The sequence below is a fragment of the Tinamus guttatus genome, unplaced genomic scaffold (genome assembly GCF_059628265.1).
Source record: "Tinamus guttatus ecotype Peru unplaced genomic scaffold, ASM5962826v1 Tinamus_guttatus_pri_ptg000470l, whole genome shotgun sequence".
Lineage (NCBI taxonomy): Eukaryota > Metazoa > Chordata > Aves > Tinamiformes > Tinamidae > Tinamus > Tinamus guttatus.
The window spans coordinates 1148696-1167957 of NW_028289004.1; the positions used below are offsets into that span (position 1 = coordinate 1148696).

The 19262-nt window shown below is 44.5% G+C and overlaps 1 protein-coding gene across 4 annotated transcripts in view; it reads right to left on the reverse strand.

Moving 5' to 3' along the window:
• Window positions 1-2905: 2905 nt before the first annotated feature.
• Window positions 2906-19262, reverse strand: part of PHKA2 (phosphorylase kinase regulatory subunit alpha 2) — a 36101-nt gene continuing 19744 nt past the window's right edge. For 2 of the 4 annotated variants that reach the window (XM_088532733.1, XM_088532732.1), the window contains 17 exons: window positions 17778-17922; window positions 17235-17313; window positions 16231-16400; window positions 15444-15611; window positions 14235-14323; window positions 13646-13779; window positions 11929-12085; window positions 10815-10894; window positions 10511-10589; window positions 10269-10398; window positions 9781-9882; window positions 9052-9170; window positions 6939-6992; window positions 6166-6333; window positions 4775-4828; window positions 3292-3492; window positions 2906-3100 (listed from right to left, as the gene is read on the reverse strand). In XM_088532733.1, coding sequence (XP_088388859.1) covers window positions 2927-3100; window positions 3292-3492; window positions 4775-4828; window positions 6166-6333; window positions 6939-6992; window positions 9052-9170; window positions 9781-9882; window positions 10269-10398; window positions 10511-10589; window positions 10815-10894; window positions 11929-12085; window positions 13646-13779; window positions 14235-14323; window positions 15444-15611; window positions 16231-16400; window positions 17235-17313; window positions 17778-17922 — 2103 coding nt within the window. In that variant the 3' untranslated portion in view covers window positions 2906-2926. The remainder of the gene's footprint in view (window positions 3101-3291; window positions 3493-4774; window positions 4829-6165; window positions 6334-6938; window positions 6993-9051; window positions 9171-9780; window positions 9883-10268; window positions 10399-10510; window positions 10590-10814; window positions 10895-11928; window positions 12086-13645; window positions 13780-14234; window positions 14324-15443; window positions 15612-16230; window positions 16401-17234; window positions 17314-17777; window positions 17923-19262) is intronic. The other 2 variants (XM_088532734.1, XM_088532731.1) reach the window with 2 other exon arrangements.

The window sequence follows — 19262 nt, forward strand, 5'->3', positions numbered from 1 at the left end:
TCCAGTACTCTTCTGGAGGAACGAACACACATGCACTTACTTCTACTGGAAGGAAAGAGAAAAAAAACTTCTTTATGATACGCGCAAACATACATCTTACAGCAAAATTTCAACAGCGCTGGTACCGTTAAATGAATATCTATAGCATGCATTCATTCCCATCTGTGCCCCGTGAGGACAGTCCCCACCTTACTCCAGTGGGGCCACTATGAGGAAGTCGCTCCAGCTCTGGGTGCCCTGGGTGGTGCTTGCCGAGATCTCGCTGCCCTGCTCCTCAGCAGCAACAACATGGAACATGACAGCGCAACTCGGAGACCTTTCTCACAGCCCCCCCCAATTCCCCGCAAAAGTGAGGGGCAAAACAGGGGTGTGCAGCAAGATGCGGGAGCTCAGGCACCGCCTGGATGCCCTCCTGGCGGACGGCCCCTGCTCCCAACGTGCTCCTGCAGCTGCTGTCAAATTAATTTGAAGGACACTCACCTTGAGGGATCGCCCCCATGACCGGGGATGCTAAAGGCAAGGTCGTAGTCCAGGGCTTTACTCAGCACACACCAAAAAGGGGCAGAGTAGGGAATCAGAGGGCCTGAGTCAAACAGGCACAGAAAAGGGGAGGAAAAAAACCTTGGCAGCCATTATAGGAACCCAAGAGCCTATAATGGGGACGGTAAGGATGTGTAACGTACTGCCAGCAGTAAACATCACCTAGAACTAAAACTGGATTTAGGAGAACCCACTACATGCTCCTCAAACCAAACTCTGCTTCCCGTTGAAGCTTTTCTTCTGCAGCCCTCCAAAAATTATTTTTACCCTGCTATTTATTCAGTGGCTACTTGGTTTAACAGCCAGCAGTGCCCCTTTGCACAGGGACGGCGTGGGGCTGCAGCTGAACACGCCAGCATCTCTGCTGGAGGCAGAGCCCCTGCTTTCATGCCCCACCTCCTGTGTTGGGAGACATCTCTTTCCCCTCTCCCCCTTCCTGGGCAACACCACTCCAAATTCTAGCCCCAAGGATGTTGCTGATGTTGTTTTTGGATTATATCCGTCTTCCTGCTTCACTGAAGCCTCTGTCTGCTGTGAGGGGAGTTGGCAGCACAACTCCTACCAACCAGTCTCAGGTGGATCTGTTTTAATTCCACCACTGCCCTTACTTCTGATGCTTGATGCATCCGTTTACCCTTGTCTTGCTGCTTTCTGCAAATGAGTTTCCAGGGCTTGGAGCCTTGTCAGCCACTCGTCGCTGCCCTGGGAAGCCTGGCAGCTCCATCAAGGCACTGCCACGTAGCTCTCCTTGCACCCCCTGTAAAGGGGGCATCTGCCTTAACGGGGGCCGTGCACAGCAGCCCTGCAGCTGGCCGTGTTTCCCACATGCTTAATAAACGCACGTGAATCCTCAACATCCCAACAGGCCCACAGTTTTTGTGCTGGTGAACACAGTATGTGTCTCACTGAGAACATAACTGCATCCAGTGTCTTTGGATCCAGTGCTTACATCCAGAGAAACCAGCGTGGTGCTAGGTTCTTGGAGCAACAAATGCTCACGTTCTCCGGGAATCTGAACGGTTCCCCCAGCCCTGCCCTCGGCGTCTCCGTGTTGTGACAGCAGCCGCAGCTCCGCAGCAGATGGCAGCAGAGGCGGGAGGGTCTCTCCGACGCCCTCCCGTGAGGCGGCAGCGCAGGCCCTGCTGCCCTTCACAGGCCTCCCCCGCTCGCTCCAACCCACTCTGACCCCTCTGCGCCCGGAGCAGCCGTGCCCAGGCCCCTAATGCTACCAAGGCAGCCTACCGTTTACATGGCCACAGAGCTGCTTCCCTGCAGGACATCGCCCCGTTTCTCCTTAAGGTGAAGAAGGATCCTCTTGCCCTGATGCCGGCTGGATTCCCGGCTTAGGGAGGACTCTGCATCTCCTGTGGGATGAACGTGTGCAGGCTGCACACACGAGTACAGGGCAGCAGCGAGGACGAGCCTGGCCGCTTCTGCAGGGAGACTTCTGACCAGAGAGCCATCCCACAGTGCTTGGGACAGAGCATCCTCCAGGGAAGACACAAAACAAAAAAAAACAGATGCATAAAAATCATGAAAGTGCCCCAGACATTCACCATGTGCTGGAAGCTGGCAGCTACACTGCTCTTAACTCAGGCTGTCTGCAAGGGAAGGGCTCTGGAATTGGAAAAGAAGTTAGAGGGGAGGAGGTTTATCCTTCCCCATTCAGTGAGGAGAACCCCAGGCAGGAAATTATCTGGCACCCTGCAGAAGCTGCAGCCTGAGGTTTTGCCTCCAAAGCTTGGAGGGTGCAGGGAAAGAAGCCACTTTGTTCATGTTAAGAGAGAGATGCAGTTTCCTTAGAGAGGCTATCATCTCAAATTGGTGGATACTGCAAGACATTTGTCTCCACTGGTGCTATCCCTGCACTAACTAGGTGCAAATGACATGAGAACCAGGATAAACCTGTATTAAACTATTACCTGTTTATTTCAAGTTATTCCTATTTCTTTAATTTAAATGTCCCTGGTCTATTTGCACTGTGCATTAGTGATTCACAATGATGTAAATTTACAGATAGCAGGAGAAAAACTAATGAATTCCATTACTTTCCTTATCTGAGAGGCTTTATGCCTGAGATACAGCTCCCTCACTTCATTATGCCTTTTGATCTCCACAGTCTCATCTATTTGCCTACTGGCAGAGCAGCATAATTCTCGCTAATTTGATATGAATTACACCTATGCACGCTAGGCAGAAGGGGCCTCGTTACGTGTTTATTTCCCATGTGCTCCCTTAGAACTAGGCCGAATTCCACCTCCCCGCCTCGTGCAGGTGAGCGCGGCGTGCGCGACACGCTGGGAACGCTGAGGTAGTGCACGGAGAGCGGCCGGGCAAGGGGCTCATCCCAGGGCAAGCGGGAGAGCCCTCCCTCCCAGGGCATCGCCTACTGCATCGTGCAGCCTGTGCTGGGCAGGAAGTCCTGTAAATATGTGATTATGGCTTTTGTTAAGTAAGTCATCGTTCCGTAGGCCCCACTCGGAGCGCTGTCATAGAAGAAGTGGCAAATCCCTGTGGCTATGTCCTTCTCCAAGATGTAATCTGCAGCTCCAAATGTTTTCTGTAAAAACAGAAAGAAAGAAGCAGTGAAAATTAGGTATTTATGCTTATTTACCAGGTAAGAACCTCCTCATGACTGCTCTTTATTTGTGCTGAATTCCAAAGGTAATTGTCCCTTTCCTCACTAGAGCCTTCCTCAGGATTACAGGACACACACGACACGGCTTTCCAACACCCCCACGCTGCCCTCACCTGTTCCTGCAGGAAGAGGTCGTTGGCCATGTGCACTATTCGATCCACGTGGATGATGCCCCCGATGCTGTTCACCTCGATGTCGGACAGGAAGGTCAGGACGAGGATGGCTTCCACCAGGAGCTGCCGGTACTCGGGCTGCGACACGCGGTTCAGCACCGACTCCACGTGCACAGCAAACTTGATCTCACACGGGGTCATCTGGCGGGGGGGTGTGGAGATGGAAGGAAAAACTGACACATGCCAAAGACTAGCTTGCCATATCCTCCAAACACTTAAACATATGCTCCTCTTTGCATACAGGAGCAGCCTGCCTGACGTCAACGAGGAGTCTGTGAGGCTTCGCACTTGCAGAAACTTTTCGTGTCACTAGGCCCAGATCCTGCAAACTGTTGTGCAACTTCCCCAAAACTGTTCCAGCCCTACAACCCATCATACACACAGTTTATTTACATGCAGGAACGGTGATGCTTAGCTTGTACATTAACTCTTTGCTTCTAACGCAACAACAACAGTCTCAGGCACTCTCTCTTCAAACCATCTTTCTGGCACTGCAGGTTGGTTGCAAAGCCAAAACCGCTTCAGTGATTCAGAAATAACCATCTGCTTAAAATAAACGCTGTTTCACACTGAGCCATAGCTACACTGTTTGCAGAGCAACCTAATTTGCACTGGCAGAGCTGCGTGGATGCTACGTGAAACGCTGCCGCCCTAGGAGGTTTGTGCTTATTTTGTCTGATTCTTTTACGCAGCAAAATTAGATACTGTCTAGGTCTGGCAGACTAAAAATATAAACCTATTTATCTACACAATAGCACTAAAGTTCTCCATTCTGAAAAATAAGGTTGAAATCTGGCAGAAAAATTCTAGCTCTTCTCTTCAGTCATTACCACCCTCTCGGAGAAGAGGGAAACCAGAGAACCTGACAGGAAGCCAGGCTTAGGCTCATAAGCACCTTCCTTTCACTCGTGATTACTGTTCATGGGAGTTGCCTGTTACATAGGTGTGAATTTAAAATTTGCCAGCATGTCTGAAGACAGAGCGTCAATCCAACGAAGGAAAAAGCACAAGGAAAGGACATGGATTTAAAGAGTCAATGCTTTGGTTAGAGACAGTCTCCCTTAATTGGTATTTCCTTTTGAAACTGATGCTGCAGCTGCAGCCAGTGAATTTTGGCATTTTAAGAGAAAAGCAGCGAGCCAGCAAGGTCTACTCTTCTCCATCAAAGCAGAGTCTTTCCTCCCTCTGCCTTAAATGATGGTATCAGCTGCCCTTTTCCCTGCTCAGTGTGCCCAGGGCAGATGTCACTGCCCCAAACCCACACAGAGCAAGAGCTGGACCCTGGCCCCCTCCTGCAGCAGCGGTTACTTCAAATGCTCTTAAAATCCAGGGGCTGCAGCAACAGTCCCAGTGCATCTTACGCTGTGAAATCAAACATTCAACCAGGTGGCTACAAAAGCCATTTCACTGTACTTTACTGTACCTCTCTGGTAGTTGAGGAAGGAAGGACGTATCCATCGATGGACAGACCATGGCACTGGAACAAAACATTTAGACAATAAATAGGATTCTTGCTAGTAAATCCAAGATCTCTCTGCACCAAGCCAGCTTTTCTCCTAGAAATGCTGCTCTTTGAAATGTAGCTACTTTCAGTGAAAAAAAGCAAATGAAAAATAACTCTTAACTTTTTCAGCAAAGGCAAAATACTATTTTTATCAGGCATCCAGTTATTCTGTAACCAGGCAAATGGTATAAATAACCTTACATGGCCCCTTGGCAGTGCCCCGTAGTCCAGCCTAGTTAATGAATGGGAGCAAAGAACTTGGCCAGTCACTACAGCAAAAGGCACACGGAAGCTGAAAGCCAGCAAGGAGAACACTGTGAGAGAATGGAAAAATAAAAAGAAAATGCAAAAACACAAAAGCATGACAACAAACTACCTAACGGAAAAGCTTTATTTCTTATTTTGGCTAAAACAATTTGTTTCAGCGTTTGAGATTCAGGGCACCACAACTCAGGGGTATCAACACGCTGTGGTTCTTGGAAACAGGCTACAAATGGTGGTGGTGGTGGTAGAAATCCCAGCTGGCACACGAGAAAGGGTGCCAAAGAGAAATGGCAAGAGGGCAGGCCACGTGTCGCTATCTGAGGTATAAAAATACCAAGAAAACGAGGCCACTTTCACAAATAATCCAAAGAGCTTAAGAACAAAAGATGGAGGACTATTTAAGTAAGTATAATTAATAGCCAAAAACCACTCAGTCCTCCCAGCCAATACAGCAGGTCTGGACAGAAGCAATGTTCCCTACACTGAAAGATCCCATTAGTAAAACTAGTGGCTAAATACAACCTGTCTGCTGAAATCAGCACGAGCAGCTTCAACACAAATCATGTTAAAAGCACAATCAGAAGCAGGGTGAGCTGGAGAGGCACATCCTCCCTCCAACTGTGTAGGCACAAACAACTCGGTGCTGCAAGGTGCTGAACGGGGGCTTTCGGCCAGCAAAGCGGAACGGGTGCCCAACAGCTCTGTAAGGAAAGGAAATCCTCCTTCCTGGGGATTTGCTTCAATACCTTTCCATGCCACTGCTCTCCAAGGGGCTGGCAAGGTCTACTGCTCATTTAGAAAAAAAAACCAAAACAATGTTAAAAATGCCGCACAGCTCTGAGGAGCCAGGAGGAGCTCGGAGGACGTTTTGGGACAGTAAGCGCGGGTTCCGCCTCCGCTCCTTCCCGCCTTCCTGACTGGCGCCCGCGGGCGGCACCGCGTCGCGCTGCCGCGTTCGACTCGCAGCCACGCAGCAGCTCTGCGAGCACCTTGGGGTGACCCCGCACAGGCTGCCTGCTCCCTGCTTTCCTCCGGAGTCTGCTCACCTTCTGCAGGATCTTCCACACCTTCTCGTAGAAGCCGACGGGAACTCTGTTGATGGCACCATCGAGCCTCCTCCGGCGCAGCCACTGCCCGTGGCGGTTGTGCCAACCGCCATCTCCATCCGAGCCCGTAGGGGAGGTACTGGTGGGAGACGACGGAGTGCTGCCCCTCTGAAAGAAACATGGAACTCTGTAAGCCATGTTTTTTTTTTTTTTTAAGTTTCATTTATATTTATTTATTTTTACAGCCACTAGTGTTTCTCCTGTAGGTGCAAGCCTTCTGTCCCTTCAGTAGAGATCTGAAATTTCAGGCATAAAATTATTGAGGCTTCTGGTGTCAAAATATTTTAGTAATTACTTTCAATCTTAAAACTGAAAGCTCAGAAAGAGCAACTGCTCTCTGCCTTAAAAGAAGCTGACTACTGGAGAAGACACTCATGGCCGTAAAACCCCATCTTTGCAATCTGAAGCAGTATTGGGTTCACTATTATCCAGAGACCTCCAGTGCCACAGCCCACCATCAAGTAGTTGAACCTGCTACATTGCTCCATCTGCTACAATTGCTTGACCTTCAGAATAACGACATGGTTCTGCACGCAAGACTCTGAGCTTCTACTGAAAGTACAAATAAGAATTCATTCCCCGTGAGGGTGAACTAAGCAAAGAGGTTAAGCTGGAAAACAAGTTTTTAGGCAGGAGAAGCCAAGCAAAGTGTTTAAACCCAAAGCCCTTCCACACAGCGAAGAAAAGGTGCACATTTGCAGATGGAATTTTACCATGGACTTGGAAGCCAACATGCTGCTGGACATAGAGTGGCCCTCACGGAGGAGCTACGAAACAAAAACAGACACCGCCGAGTCAGCCAGGCAGACGAGACGGGACACCACACAAACACGAAAAGCCAAGCCGCACGGAGTAAGCTCAGCTCCTCAGAGGACAGCCCTGACTGCCCCGGCCTCTGGCACTGCTGCACTTCTGCTCACCTCTGATTCCCAGACTCACCATGAGGCCGACCCGATGTGCCAGGAACCGGCTTGGGTGCAGTGAACCCCAAACTTCCCACACCACCTACCCAACTCCAGTGTGTCTCAGCACAGCAGTATAAAACACAGGCAAAACCCTCCTGGTCACTGGGGGTGGGAATAACACACAAGTCTTCCACTTCTGCTCATCAGCGGTTACAACGGCAGTGGCTTCTGTTTGCACCCTCCACGTGGTGGGCAGTGCAGAGCAAACAGCTGCAAGGCAGAGTTTTCCCAGCAACGTGGACGTGCACCCTCAGACCTGGGAGGCTTTCTGGAACTGCCCCTCACACCTTGCCCCATAACTAAACGTTCACTGATCTCACTGGCCACCCAGGAAAATGCATCCTTTTACCTGACTCGAAACAGCTGCAGGACTCAGAGAGCTGCAGGCACTCCTCTTACCAGCTCTTGTACAAACAGATGTTGGCAACAGATGTTGGTGCAAGTACTTGAAATGCTCCTTATATCACTCAGATGGACCTTCTTCCCCCCTAATATGCCACTAAATTAGTATTTAGTGAATTATTCAGCGTGCAGCGGGGCATGGTGGGAAGCAGCATGGATGGAAAGATGGGGGAGAGCAAAGCAGAACGAGTTAACTCCTCTGTTCAACAGAAACGTCTGCCTGATGCCAAAGCAAGAGGAAATGCCTCTCCACCCTCCACACGCTCCAAAGGGCCCGGCCTCACGCCTGCCTCCGCGTTTACAACAAAATAGTGCTGCCACCTAGTGCCACATCCTTACTGCTTCCTCAAATGAAGTCAGACCTGCTCGAACCCAACCACTGGAGTCACGTTGGGGCCTGGAACCGCCCGTGGGGAGCAGCGCTTGCACGGGCCCCGCTGCCCCAGGGCAGGCAGCACCTGGAGCAGAGCCGCTCAGGAGACGGGAACCTCCTCGTGGGCACCGCTGCTCTCCCGTCTCGTCCACGCCACGCACAGAATTACCAACTAACGGTCGGGTCAACATCCGAACGGGCTGTTTTTAAGAAATGCTGCTCCATTCTGAGAGCTTTACAAGAAATCTGTTTCACACAGTTAAAGGAAAACAACACATACGTCGTTGGCTATTTCTAGGAATGTCCTCAGGTGCAATGAACACTGTGTCTTAAGCTCTCAGCGGAGACGGTCTTCTTATTAAAGCGTTCCTATTATATATCACTTAATTCTTATAAATATACTTTGCTCTGATCGTTACCTTTGTGTTTACCTACAACACATAAAATTGCCCATGGAAACCAACTAAACAAATCTAAAGACTCACAAGAAAATCATCAGATTGATTCAAAATACTTGGGGACGTGTTTTGTAGAGTGTCTCTAAACATCCTCAGTCACTATGTAACTTCCAGTACTGGACACGTTCAAAAAAAATGCTCTAGCAGTAATCATCCCTCCATTCTTGAAGAAAACCAGAAGGAAAGCAGTCTATTATTTCTTTTCTTCAAATGCATCTTTCCCAAGTGGCACGCAGACCATATTAAAGACTCACACAGAGCACAGGAACGAACACTTCAAAGCTTCGCTTTGTAAATCTGACTTTCCTTAGTCAAAGATGATAAAAAAGCAGATTTAAATTTGATGCCATGAATGTATTAGAGGCCGCTCACATTCTTTTATATTCAAAATGTGAAACAAGAACAGAAAAGGCAATACATTCCCTCTTCCCTACATTAAGTGATCAGCTTTAAATCAAATGATCTTTAGAAGTTTTTGATTTACCAAGAATCTGTGTGGCATTAAAAATGCTCTGCTGAAATTAACATGTACAAATCCTGCACCAAGAAAAAAAAAAGAAAAAAAAAGAAAAATGAATTCTACAAACAGACATGTTTTCTGACAAACTCATTAACGGAAAACCCTCACCTGCTTCATCTCACTCTTCAGTTTAGTAATACCACTTCTTTCTGTTTTGGTTGCTCCAGAATGTCCCATTTCATGAATAGAAATTGCAGGACTAGATGAAGAGGAATCTACAGGTCTCACTAGAAGAAGCAAATGGACATTTTTAGAATTCTAGAGGTAGGTGAGCAGATGAGATGAGGATTAAAAAAATCCCTTTCTCCAGGATGCAATGATCTTGGTGAAAGCACCCATTCAAATCTTATGATGCTTCAATGTTCAAGCTTGTCAGTGCTTCAAAAGTAACTAGGTCAAGTTAAAAGCCTAAATCCACACTTGGGTATTAGGGAGCGATTTTCCAAGACTTTGAGCAACTGTAGCTTCAAATGGCATCAGAGATACACTGAGTCTGTGAGAGCTAGAGATGGAGCCCTGGAGGCAGCTGCAGCCAGGCATACCTGGGAATCGCAGACATGTTCCTTGAAGTCAGGTTAGATGGGCCCTTCCTATGGTTTTCAGTCTGGTCACACAAAACTTTTTTGTTTTCAGTTTGCATTCATATCACTGAAAACTTGATGCAACCAATTTCAATAGAAGGCAGCTTTCATCAAATGTGTGTATTGCCCGTCTTTGCTGTACACTACCTATAACTTTTTTATGTGACTGAAGAGCATTTTGTGCTTAACAAGATAATCTAAACTTGCATTTGCATTGCTTGCTTAACACATACAAGTACTCAAATGGACAACTCACAGCTTCTTTCCACACCAAACTCTTTTCCACTCAGAATATGGTGTAGCAGATTCTTCATATCAAAGGGGCTTAGATTCATCAAACTCTCTGAAGCTTCTTCACCTAGTTAAGGAATAAAAGAAAGAAAGAAAAAAAAAGGAAAATATCTCTATAGATTGAGTAAAAACCGCAAGAATTTTGAATAATCAGGGCTCAAACATTCAAAGATATCTAGGAGCCTAATTCTCACTGACATTAATGACACTGGCTCACTAACTACACATGCATATAATTTCATGACCCAGACATCAAACACTAAAAGCCACAGAATTAAGAAAAAGAATGTGTGTTTGTGTGGGGAGGTATCATTAAATCAAAAAAGAAAATTATTTTCAAGTCTGCAAGCACATGCTGAATGAAGAAGTTAACAAAGGAACTGACCATGTATGAAGTGACCGAGGTGAGGCAGCAGTAACGCCGTGAGCATCGCCTGGGGTGAACGCTCTTACCTGAGCACTTCAGACTGCGAGCCAGCTCCGTGGCCATCACCTGAATGATGAGCCCGATGCGGAGCCGGAGCATCTCTGCAAAAAGGCTCGGCTGAGAGCGGACATACATGGCCAAGTACATGATCATTTCCTGAAAATCCATAAAGGCACCTGTTCAGGTCTGGCATCTCAACCACCAGCGACACAAGCAGTGGCATCATCCTGCTGCAGCTTAAGGAGGCCTTTTGGCACACGCTGCATACCTGCGTCAGGACTGCAATACTGATGTCTTGGCCACTCGCTTCGTAAATAAGATCTATGAGCTCCTCAGGTGGCAATGGGCTGAAAGAAAGCACACCACGCTTAGCAGTAACTCAGGTACTTGCTCTTAACCTCTTCAACGTGCACTGGAACCAAGTCACCCAAGAATGTCCTTGCAGCACAGGCCTTTCTGCCTTGGTGCCTGCAAATCCTTCTGAAGGTGAGAAACAGGTTTGAAAACAAGACCTATCAGCAGAAAGCTGGAAGGCAGGCTGCTTCCACAGGGGAGGAGGAGCTCCGACTTACGTGGTGATGGTTCTCTCGCGGGGCTCCGGGGGCAGGCCCACTGTCAGCTGCTTGTGGTGTGACAGAAGGTGCGTGCAGGCCTATCCAAGTGACAAAAAACAAGAGATCGTTCTCTGAGTCAGGTGGAAGTGATAGGTTTTAATTCCAGAAAATGAAGAACAATAAAGGACTTCAACTTTTATCATAAGCATTTTCTTTTTAGCTTAAGACAAAAAAGGTGGAACAACACAAATCATTTCTGCGCTCATCCTCCTCAATTCTTTGTTGACATCTTATAAATTTAACATACATAATCTTCTGCAAGCATATCTGCACTGTACTGCAGTATTGCAATCTGCACGTTATCTCATCCGCAATGTTTTGTGGATGGAGAAAGGGTATGCACTTAACACCACACATGGCAACCATCACAAATTGCTCCCCACAGGTAAGACTGTTGGTAAAGAGGTCATTTGACACAGGACAGTTAAAGCTTCGGAGACGGCCAGGAATGGCCAGGGAGTGTTGCTGGGAAATGTTCAGGATAAATAGGAGATTAAAGCAGCCGAAAATAAACATTCTTGCAATGTTCAAAATCTAACCTATATCTTTACAATTGATCTTTCTTGCTAAGTTTAAATAGTTCCAGACACACTAATGCTGCTGTACCTCTATATATACTCACACTACAGACTGTAGGCCCAGGGGAACAAGAACAGTCAGATTATGGTCTTGCAGTCTTTAGCATCATGACATACAGGGTCTCAAAAATGTTTATATAGAATAGCAGTACACCATCATCAGCAATAACTACAGTTTTCAAAGCTCATAGTTATGTTTCTGTGAAAATATAGATTAAATGAGGCCTTCACAATCATTTACAGCTCAACACTTTCAGTCCACTCCAGCCTTAGCACAGTATTCAGTACTCATCAAAGGTAGAGATGCTGTGATAAGACTTTAGATCAGAAAAGCACAGAGGTTTACCAAGAAATGCTGCACCATGGATGTTGTGAGCTAAGACCAGAAGAGGGCGAACACAGGCCACACTAGAGGTTTTGTCCCTCACGTTGCTAGCTATACTCTGCTTCCAGAAAGGGAACGGAACCAGCATTATTTTTTATTTTTGTCATACCTCAGCCAGGACTTCCACTCTCTTTTTAAGGATACCAGAAATATAACGGATTAAGCCCCACTCCTGATTGAGGCCTGCCTTTCTGTAGAGCTCATTGAGTAGACAGTGAACAGTGACACCGTACTGTCCATTTAGCTGGGTATCCCAATCAGGACCTCTGCCACAAAAGAGAGACAAGGTGATTTTCATTAGAGAAAACAAGCAGATTTCTAAGGGGTCTTTTATGAAGGAGAGAGAGCACAAGCAGGAAGCTTGCAGCGCTCAGCCACAGCGAGCAGGCTCATTTTGACTGACTCACTCCTTCAGACGACAGACAAGGGCCACGAGGGCCTTCCCCAGAGATCAGTGACATGGGCAAACTCTTGATAACAGGAACTTCCACCCCACCTTGAGCATTCAGCCATAAGCCTAAGACTTCAAAGTGACCACCTTGGCTTTAAAATACAGATGTCTTCCCGGAGGAAGGCTCCCCATTCATTGCTCCTTAAAGGCAGAATTTGGCAATTTCTTCAGAACCACTGAAGACTTCACCCATTTCTCAAATGCCTCTGGGGCATCTTTCTTAGCTGCTGACCAAACTTTCACACTTCTTACATGACTGATAATACAAAAACCTGTGGTTCCTCTCCTAGTTTTGAAATTCACTGCACAATGACAAGAAAGGTGCTTCTTGCTGACAATGTGCTCATGTATTTTAGAATGACCTTTCAGCTCTTGTACAGGGACAGAGTGTCTGGCTGGACAATGCAGTGAAACAGGTCCAGAACAGGAAGGTAACGGTGTTACATTTGGTTACAAAGTGACAAATTTTTCAGGCTCTCATTTGCTCTTTAAGAAAAGCTGTTAAAATAGTTTGCTCAGGAAAATGGGTAACAAAAGAGGTGGTGCTCACAAGAGAAAAACTAATGCAAAAGAAGAAATTACGAAATAATAAGGACGCCCACTTGCAGTTAGAACACACAGTTTTTAAATCTAGGCTAACTTTCTGCAAGAATCCATCAGTTTTTATCCAGGGATAAAAACAAACAAGAAAACTAAAGAAAAAAAGCTATACAATAAATACACTTTAGATGATGATTCTGGTGGTTTGTATTTGTATTTTGTTCCCATCAAACTTGTTTAATCAACAGCTATTTACTAATCCAGAAGCTTGGGTTAGACCATTCCCAAAAGCTTCAAATTAAAGACCACTGGATTCAGCCAATGGGGCGTTTAAATAGGTGAGGAGAGACAAGTAGTACCAGTTATTAAGATGCCTAGACAAATCTAGCTTTAAGTCAGAAGATGCCTAGATAAAATAGCTCTCCAAATACAGGTCTTCTCCACAAATTCACTAACTGCACAAAACATACTTCTCTCCTTGTGTATAAGAGTTCAGAAATAAAAGGCGCAATTATTAAGTGCCACAAACACATCCAAGACATGTTCTCACTCATGTTTAAGATTTGTGCATTTTACTTGTGATCTTGACAGCCTAAATGTATTAGCAATTGTTGGCCAATCCACTCACTGAAATTTGAACAAGTGTATTCTGTATTCAAGATTGCCTATTTAAACAAGCTACTAGAAATTATTCCCATTAAAGCACGAACTTTAAGCCTCTCCCCCTCACAAACCTGAACCAGCCTGAACAGTTTACCTGAGGCTTTAGCACAAGAATGATCAGACAGTTGTGACCAAACTTGAAGATGTTCAACTTCCTTCTCAGATAACTTACTTCAGTATATGCAAGATATACAAGATATCTGCTTGATCATGGAGTGATGGACATTCCTTCAGCTGTTCAACGAGCTTTCTGCAATCCAAATCACCATGAGCATCTTTAGGTAAGTGCAAAACATTTTCACAAGCCTGATAGCAGAGAAAGATGAAAAACAAACAAACAAAAAAATCTTGAAGAAAGTAGCGGATCAAACCCCTAATCTATCACTTCCCATGAAAGAATATGAAAGACTTCACAACACAACTCTGCACTTGAAATATGGAGACACCAGGTAGCTCTTGTCAGACCACCACACAGACGAAAACGAGGTTAATCCCAGGAGCGGAAACACCAGAATGCATCTTTGTCTCTAGTTTTTGTTCAACCAACAAAGAAAGCCATTTCTTGATAAAACTATGTATTTTGTAAAAGGAGAAAACCAAATTATTTGCTTATTTTTCCTGTCACATGCTGTTATCTTCAGAGTTAAAAATCAAATATTATTTGTGTTTGCTTGGATTAACAAACATAGTTGTAATCAGTTAGGTCTTTGAAAACTCCCTCTTTGCCCTGTGTATGTAGCATACACATTTCCACCATTTACCTTTGTCTCAAAAGAATGGGGAGTATCAACAAGATTCAGAGACTTCCGGTGTGTGTTCAGAACTTTAGTGGGAAGAGACATAGAAGCAGCTGGAAAGCAAAGCCACCAGAAAATATTTGTTTTAGTAACATGAAAAACGAAACACCAGCTCAAAACAATTCCATAGCTGACAACAGAAAAACTTCTTGGAGTCCAAATACAGGAGGCAATGCTGCTGAGATTCTGTGTATGGAACTCGGGAAACAAGCTCATGCTCACATTTTTGGTCCCACCTTGCAGGCCTGTTCCGAGAATTTTTAAGATCCAAATGTCAAATCTCAGGCACTACATGTTCAGCTGATGCTCCTTACAACAGTGCCTATCTTAGAGGTCTTACAGCCCAAGGACCCAACCTAGCTAGGTATTTCACATATTTTCATGGAGAAAGGTACATAGACAAAACTGGCTAACTGATGTGGTAACATAACTGAAAGAGTCACGGTAAAGGCAGGCTGATGTTCAGTGAACTTCTCTCGTTTATTTTATCTGAAGATCAGATGATACTGCACATGAAAGATGGGAGAAAAGACCAAGCCAAAGCTTGAAAATTCTTACTGCATTTTATGGGAGGAAAGAGAATATGAAGTCCACTGAAGCTAAGGCAAGCCCTCCCTTAACCAAGGCATTGGATACTACATACCAACATATGTAGTACTGTATGTACTGGGAACTACTGAGGCCCCTAAAATGCACTGACTGAATCTGCAAGTCCTTTAATGCATCTACTAGTATTTTTTACAACAGGGGCCTCCCTCTTTGCTCCATTGGTTCTTTATGATTTAGAGTACATAAATACACTGATACTTACTGCACCACAACTTTACTAAAAGAAAACTTTGTCTGTCTTAATATGATACAAACAAAGGGAAAAAAAAATTTACTAACACTGGTACTAGAATTCTAGCGAATTGACAAACCACTTCAGTGACAAATCAATCTATCATCTACTTTGATTAAATATTCAGCTTCATTGCAATTTATTTATATAATCGTCATTGGGTCCTGGGGGAATTCTACAGGAATTCTCTCTTTTTTTTTTTTTTTTTAAATATCACATACTTGCCATTACTTTTTTTTTAAAAAAAAACAAAAACAAACAAACAAAAAAAAAGAGAATGCCTAGAAGGGGTTTTCTATGGTTATTATTAAAAAAGCATTAAACAGAAATACCTGGGACCTCCAAACCCTTTGCCTTGGCCATTATTGACAGTATCTCTCGTGTGGAATGGTTTGCCCCAAACACAGGATCAGCAGTCTTTGAAGTTGGAGGCAGGTATGACTTCAGTGCTGTACTCTGCAGGACATCATTTATATATCGATCCAGCTCGTCCTGGCTGTCTGGTGTGGCAAATAAAAAAATTATTAAAAATAAACATGCATACGATTATCATTGCAATCTGTTTTAGACGCACTACTCCACTCATGCTTATATGGAAGGACACGCAAAAATACAAGAGTATTTTATGGGATTTTTAAGCTGAATAGAAAAAAACCAAAAACATACAAAACCCCTTTTGCTTCTTTTCAAAGGGAAAAAATAACTTCCAAGTGCAACTGCTTAAAAGAAAATCTATTTTAAAAAGTTTTCTTTTCCTCTACCTGGTAGTTCAAAGATCAGCTCTTCCATACATACTCACATCTGCCTCTCCTTACGTTTTCCTCCTCTCTCCATCCTCTTCCACACACACCCAGTCTGCTAATTCCTCAGTCAGCTTTACTGCAGCAGTTACTGGGCAACATCCTACTAGGAATGTGGGAAATGCACCCATGGGGAAGGTGTAGGGAAGGAGCAAATTCCCTCTCCAAAATAAGTCACGTACATACTGTCACCATACTGATGCATGAGAAACCTGAGTGACTATCAGATGTGCACTAAACAGATTCCACAACCTGGGCAAACCCATACTCTACTGATAATACTCGAAAGAAAGAGATTTGGAAGTGAAAGTTCTACTACCTTCTTCACAGAAATCTGATGGATAGCCTTCATATCCATATTCACTGTCAGGACTGCAACGGCCTTCGTCACGGTCACCAAACAGTTTTACATCACAGTCTGGATCCAGGAAGCTCAGATGGGTATGGAAAGAGGTAGTGAGAAATTCTGATAGTTTGCCTATTTTCACTCTGCAAACAAGAAAATGTGCCAGAGAGAGTTAACACTGACCACTTTGATACTGACTAAAGCTCACTGGGCTGTCAACAACTCCTTCAAAAATCTACCAGATCAACTCACATTTGGTAACTAGGCAGAAACAAAAATCAGAATAAAACAAAAGAAATACTGCAGGTCCATCTGGATACTACTCTGGTTATTGACCTGTGTTACAGCACACTTACAGGCCTAACCCAAAGCCTCACTGCACAAAGCTTTGTATGTTTGAAGAGACACCCTGGGCAGAGGCCTGTGTGCCAGGGCTTGTACGTGACAAAAGGGAACTGAAGTTTTCACGACAGCAGCCACTCTTCACAGAACTGCAGTGCTGCTAGGATGACAAAAAGGCCATCTGATTGTCAAGGAAAGACACCAATTGAGGAAGGGGAAACAGAAGGACGATAGGGAAGTAACGTGACATTATCAAATTGAAGATGAATGAAACATATTACATGAAACCTATTACAGTACTACATGTAATTTCATGCTTAAGAAATTCTGTATTTTAAAAAGATAATCAGTTCTTAAAAAATAGAAGCCCAAGATTGCAGTTTTATATTTCCAAAGTTTGACACTAGTTTCCCATTATCTGACAAGGCCAATGACAGACAGTGCAGTTCTCTGGCAGACCCACCCCTCCCATTGCACCTTAGGACCAGCTGCAGCTCGATTTCCATATAGTTATAGTCAAAGTTCTTCTCTCTGTGGAATGCCACTACCAGGCCTATTTGTTATCACATGCTTAAACACAGGCTTGCATGGGTATGATTAATAAATACAAATAATTGCTGGGAAATTGACACTACCTTGCGCCTCCGAAATAGCCATCCTCTAACTTTCTTATGGAGCCAAGAACTGCTGGGTGAATGTCAGCACCATCATCAACTAAAGGAGAATAAACAAATAATTTTGAAGCTTGACATGGTTTTAGGTTATGAGAACCAGCTATGTGGGTTACTGACTCTTCTTTACAAAGTAAATGAGACTTAAATCAAAACCAAACCCCAGAAGTGGCATCAATACTAGTTCATTCAAAAAGCAAACAAATGCAAACCCACACTTCACTAATGACAAGTTCTGAAATGTTTTCTGTCAAATCTTTTTGAACAGAATCAGTCTGGATACGATACGGAGATGCAAGTATATCAAGGGGAGTAAAACCAAACCAAAATATAACCTCATCATCCAAGTTCAGCAAAGACTTAAGAAGAGTTAATCGTCACTCTGATGTGAAAACTCAGATGAGTTCCACTCAGAAAACAGCCAAGCCATCTGTCTCCTCTCAGAACTACCCCTTCCTACTCCTCCACAGCAATTACTTTGCTTGAAAGAGAAAAAACGAAGCCTACCGAGCATTGTGTGGGTGATGGGAAACGTCAGGGTTGGCCTCCCCGTCATCCTCCAGCAGGACGTGAGGTAAGCCAGCTCCGTCTTGAGCATCTCCACAATCAGCTGATTGTCCAGAGCCAGATAGAAGTGATGCTGGTCTGTAAACTAGAGCCCAGAGAAATAATTCATTCACATCTACTCATACCTGTTAACGGAGGAAATGAAGGTGAAGGAAAGCACCGACAAAAGCCACATGAGGTATCCTTAACCAGCGTGCAGACTGCATGAATTAACCTAACCGGGCTTCTACTATCACAAAAAGTTCCACACTTATAAAAAATTCATGTTCTTATACTTGTAAGCTAATTATGAAAAAACAAGTCATTCAAATAAAAAGGAGATCATCACACGTGTCAAGTACAATTTTCCCAAGAATGAGTGAATTACTGTAGCCTATGATCTGGAAGTGCTCTAGATGCAGAACAAGCACACAACAAACACAAACAAGTCTAAGCACACATGGCAGACTGGGAAGCCAGAGTTACATGTCTCTTGGGAATAATGTGACAGACAAGCAGAACACATAAAAGCTGGCGGTCACTGTGAAAAAAGAATTGTATTAAATGTACCATGGTAAAGCTGTCCATTACAAAGGAATTTTAAGAATAACAGTACGAGACTATGGTAGCTCCATCAGGAGCTGGAAACCTAAAAGGCTTGACAATCAATTGAACTATGTTGAATAAGCCACAGCAAAAGTTAACTGCATAATCACTTGGGAGGAGTGGAAGAGAGAGGCTGGGAGGTAAGGTAAATGTCAATTAGTAAGACACATAAGGGACACATAATGAGAAAACACTCTGTAAATACATGAGAAGTAATACAAAACCAAAGGAACTACAGGTCTGTTCCCAAGAAGGAAGAGAGGATATGGACTAGGTGAATTATTCAATGCTCTCTTTACTGACAGAAAAGCAGAACTGTGGATACTTTTAAGAAAGCAACAGGAGCTCAGCCTGAGTAAGGGAAGAAAAGGTTTAAGAGCACCTAAAACCGAGCTGGCAAAGTCTACAGAATTACTTCAGAGAACTTAGGGAACTAGCCAAAATAACCTCATGAACCTCCTGAAACTATTTTTGAGAACTCAGAGAGAACAGGTCCCAGAAATCTGCAAAAGAAGCAAACACACTGTCAAGTCTTTACAAAATGGAAGAGCCAGGATAACATAGACCAGACAACCCAGATGCTCGGTAGGCTTCCAAAGAAGGAAATTGGAGAAATTGGACCATTTTGCTGAGAGTGTTTTTGCCATCCAGTGGCACATACATCCAGTTTTGCAAAGCTTTTGACATTTATGAGACAACATAAATGAAACAACATCTGGTAAAGAAGAATTGCTTGAAAAACTTGTTTGCGGGAGGTAGTTATCACCTGTTCTCTCATATTCAGAGAGCAGCTAAAGGGGAGCAGCCTTTGCCCCACACCCGGTGGATATTTTCATTACA